Raw genomic sequence first — 3,240 nt, forward strand, 5'->3', positions numbered from 1 at the left:
GATATTTTACTGTTACAGCTTACAGTAATGTCTGAGTAACATCATACAAATTGCATTATAAATAGTTTCACCAGCACCAAAACAAAGAATTACATTTTACATAATTCACTTAAGCACATGAAATTTTGACTACAAAGGATTTTTTTGTTACACTTTTTATTGAGCTGATTTGGTATGCTTTAACTTCTAAAATGACTCAATTACATGGTCCCAACATAAGGCAACATGGAAAATACCTGAAAACCAATGTGGGAGCAACTAAGAATTACAAAATTATACTGGCTAGTCACAGAATTCCTACTGCTCAGTCCATGCAGGATTTTGAGCCTTATTTCATTCTGATAATGAGCAAGATCTGACAAGTAAGGCCTTAGCCCAGGATTCAGAAACTCTGGTTTCATGTGACCTTGGACAAGTTTTCTGGCTCAGTTCTCCATTCACAGCATGGCACTAAAATGCTCCCCATCTCCAAAGATTGTCAGCTCTCAGAAGCTCCCTGCCAGTATTTTTTCATAAAAGAATTGGTACTTTGGGACTAAGATTAGAGCTGAGCTCGGTAAGAGTGAATGTGCGATCTTTAACACAGGACACACGGATAAAATTGTTCTGGTGTTTAACAGAGGTAGGTGAATGATGCCATTTGTGCTGCTGGAGAACATACAAGGGACTTGCCCAATGCCAGAGAGTGCCTGACACAGCTCCTGAGTCACAGTCCTGAACTGCAGTGTGCCGAGGGCCTCCAGAAATACATGATCTAACAGAAATGGAGTGCAGCTGTTAACACATTCAAGTATCTATTCAGCACAGCAGTCAGGGGAAAATTTCTTCAGTCATTTCAGTGGGCACTGAAGTAAATATTCTCTTAAATGCTACACCCAGAGGAAAAACCAGATTGCTTGACACCCAAAATGAAATTTACGTGCACTGCATGTTCAGTTTAGTCAGCAGTTTCAGCTCAAGATAAACATATTCTAGCACAAAGCCTGTGCACAAACCTCATGAAAAAAAGCATCATCAAAACTGCAAAGTAAAAGCTGGAAGGTGCATCAGATACACCTTCTGCATTGCAGAATTGAAGAAGAAGAGAGAAGTATGTAGCCTGATCAGTGAGAGATTGGGGCTGTCCCCAGCAGTTAGTTGAAACATCTGGAAAACAGCTGTACCTTTCTCCTGCAGTGCACTCACCATTGCACTGCACTCAAGGGCTTCAGCATCACAGTCACTGCCCTCTGCTGGGTTGCAGGACCCTGGAATAGTTTGGGTTGGAAAGGATGTGAAATATCATCCAGTTCCAACCACTGGGTCCCTGTCCAACCCTCTCCAGCTCTCCTGGAGCCCCTTTAGGTGTTGGGAAGAGCTTTAAGGTCTCCCCAGAGCCTCTTCTTCTCCAGGCTGAACAGCCCCAGCTCTCTCAGTCCATCTCCAGAGCAGAGCTGCTGAGTCCTCTGAGAATCTTCATGGCCTCGTCTGGATTCCCTTCAGCAGGTCCACGTCCTTCTCAGAACTCTCAGGAGAACCCAAAATCTGGCCTGCAAGATACTCTGAGGTGCTTTGCTGAGACAGCAGAGAAGAGAAAAGAAAGCAAGAAATCTGCCTTGTTCTAAGCAATGAATGGAGATGTCTGATGAGCTGCCAGCTGAAATGATTCTGGAAATACACTGCAATGCACTTTCTTCTAAGGACACAAGGTCTTCCTAATTGACACCACCTGGAATGTTTAACTGATTTACCAGAATCTTTGTGTTTTACAGCCACCAGTGAGGAAAAAGGCTTACAACAGCTGACAAGCCTTGCCACTCTTATGACCCCTAGTGACCAGATGGACCAAATAATCCGAATTATCAGGCTCTGCAGGGCAAAGGTACCTGTTGCTCACAAAGCCTGTTCACGCTGCCGTTTCAGACCCACGACTCTTGCTGCCAGGAGGAACACGGCCCCAGTGAGTACTTCAGCCACAAAGGAGATCCAGACCAGTGCCAGGGACCAGCCAAACCTGATATCGACTTCCACCAGGAGATCCTTGCTCCTCAGGAGGCAAACAGCTTCTTGGAAAGCAGCAGCTGAATATGCAATATAGACACTGATCCCTGTAAGGGTAACGAGAGCTGAAAAGAGAAACATGTTCAGCTACTTAGCAGCCACTGAAGGAATTAAAACCAATCAATTGGATATGTCTTAGGGCCTCTTTGCCACTCCTTCCTATTCTAGCCAGGCCAGATTCACAGATTATCATCTTTGAAATCTAGCTGAGGTTGGTTTCTTGGGGAATGAGGGTGAGAGGGAAGTAAAGGCAGGGTTATTTGTGTCCATTGAGGACAATGTTCCCACTGTTAAATACTGAATGTCTGACAGCAAGCCTCCCACAATAAAAATGGGGTCCTATATTCTACAGATATGTAATGTGTGTGTATCTCTGTTTTCAGTACTGAGATTCAGGATGGGGGCTGGTCTCAGGCAAAGGCCACCCTGCAGTCTGTTCATGTTCTCCTGGGAAACTGCACCAGCTGCATCCCCAGAACATCCTCAAGCACCCCTCTCCCAACCCTGTCTTCGTGTTTCCTTTCCCTCTTTGCAGCCCCAAATGGCTTAGAAAGGCCCAGCGCTCCACTCCTCAGTGGGATAATCATGCTTGGCACTTCACAGCTTTTCATTTTTCACTGACTATTTGGAGTAGTTTTCCACCAGCCTTTTCAGTGAATACAGCTTTCTGCTGTTCTGAGGAATCAGAACTTGCTCTTCTTTTTAGAAGACAATCGGAATGGGGGATGGCTGGTCTGTGTAAGAGCATTTCAGACTAAAAAGCTCAGCCAAGACTTTGAGACAGCAGCATTTGCTTTCAGCAATCCCTTAGCATTTTCTTCTTAAAAATAGGACTGTATGAGCAGTTGATGAGAGCCAATTCTGAGGATCCCTTTTTCTGTTGGGAAAAATTTCTGCTTTAAGTTACATTGTGAAACAGTACTGAAAATCTGTTTGGAATAGAAAATGCAGATTTAAACACAGTTTTCCTACTTTGACAGAATGTTTTCAGGTTTTTGAATTCATAAATTACTTTCTAAAACATGGTGGGTTTGGATACAGCAAAAAAGAAAAAATAAAAAGAAGTGTAAAGAATCTTACTAGCTTCAAATTGAAATGTTACACTCCAACCAAAATAACTTTTTGGGGTTTCCTTTTGTGATCCACAGTTTGGGGACACTGCTCTAGATCTAAACTAGCAGTGAAGCTACCCCAGGAATG

At 43.6% G+C, this 3,240-nt stretch overlaps 1 protein-coding gene across 1 annotated transcript in view; it reads right to left on the reverse strand.

Moving 5' to 3' along the window:
- Positions 1-1,364: 1,364 nt before the first annotated feature.
- The window catches only part of TMEM114 (transmembrane protein 114), a 12,816-nt gene continuing 10,940 nt past the window's right edge, over positions 1,365-3,240 (reverse strand). Inside the window, exon 4 of the mRNA XM_008633545.2 lies at positions 1,365-2,105. Coding sequence (XP_008631767.1) covers positions 1,873-2,105 — 233 coding nt within the window. The 3' untranslated portion in view covers positions 1,365-1,872. The remainder of the gene's footprint in view (positions 2,106-3,240) is intronic.

Source organism: Corvus brachyrhynchos, unplaced genomic scaffold, assembly GCF_000691975.1.
Source record: "Corvus brachyrhynchos isolate BGI_N302 unplaced genomic scaffold, ASM69197v1 scaffold5, whole genome shotgun sequence".
Lineage (NCBI taxonomy): Eukaryota > Metazoa > Chordata > Aves > Passeriformes > Corvidae > Corvus > Corvus brachyrhynchos.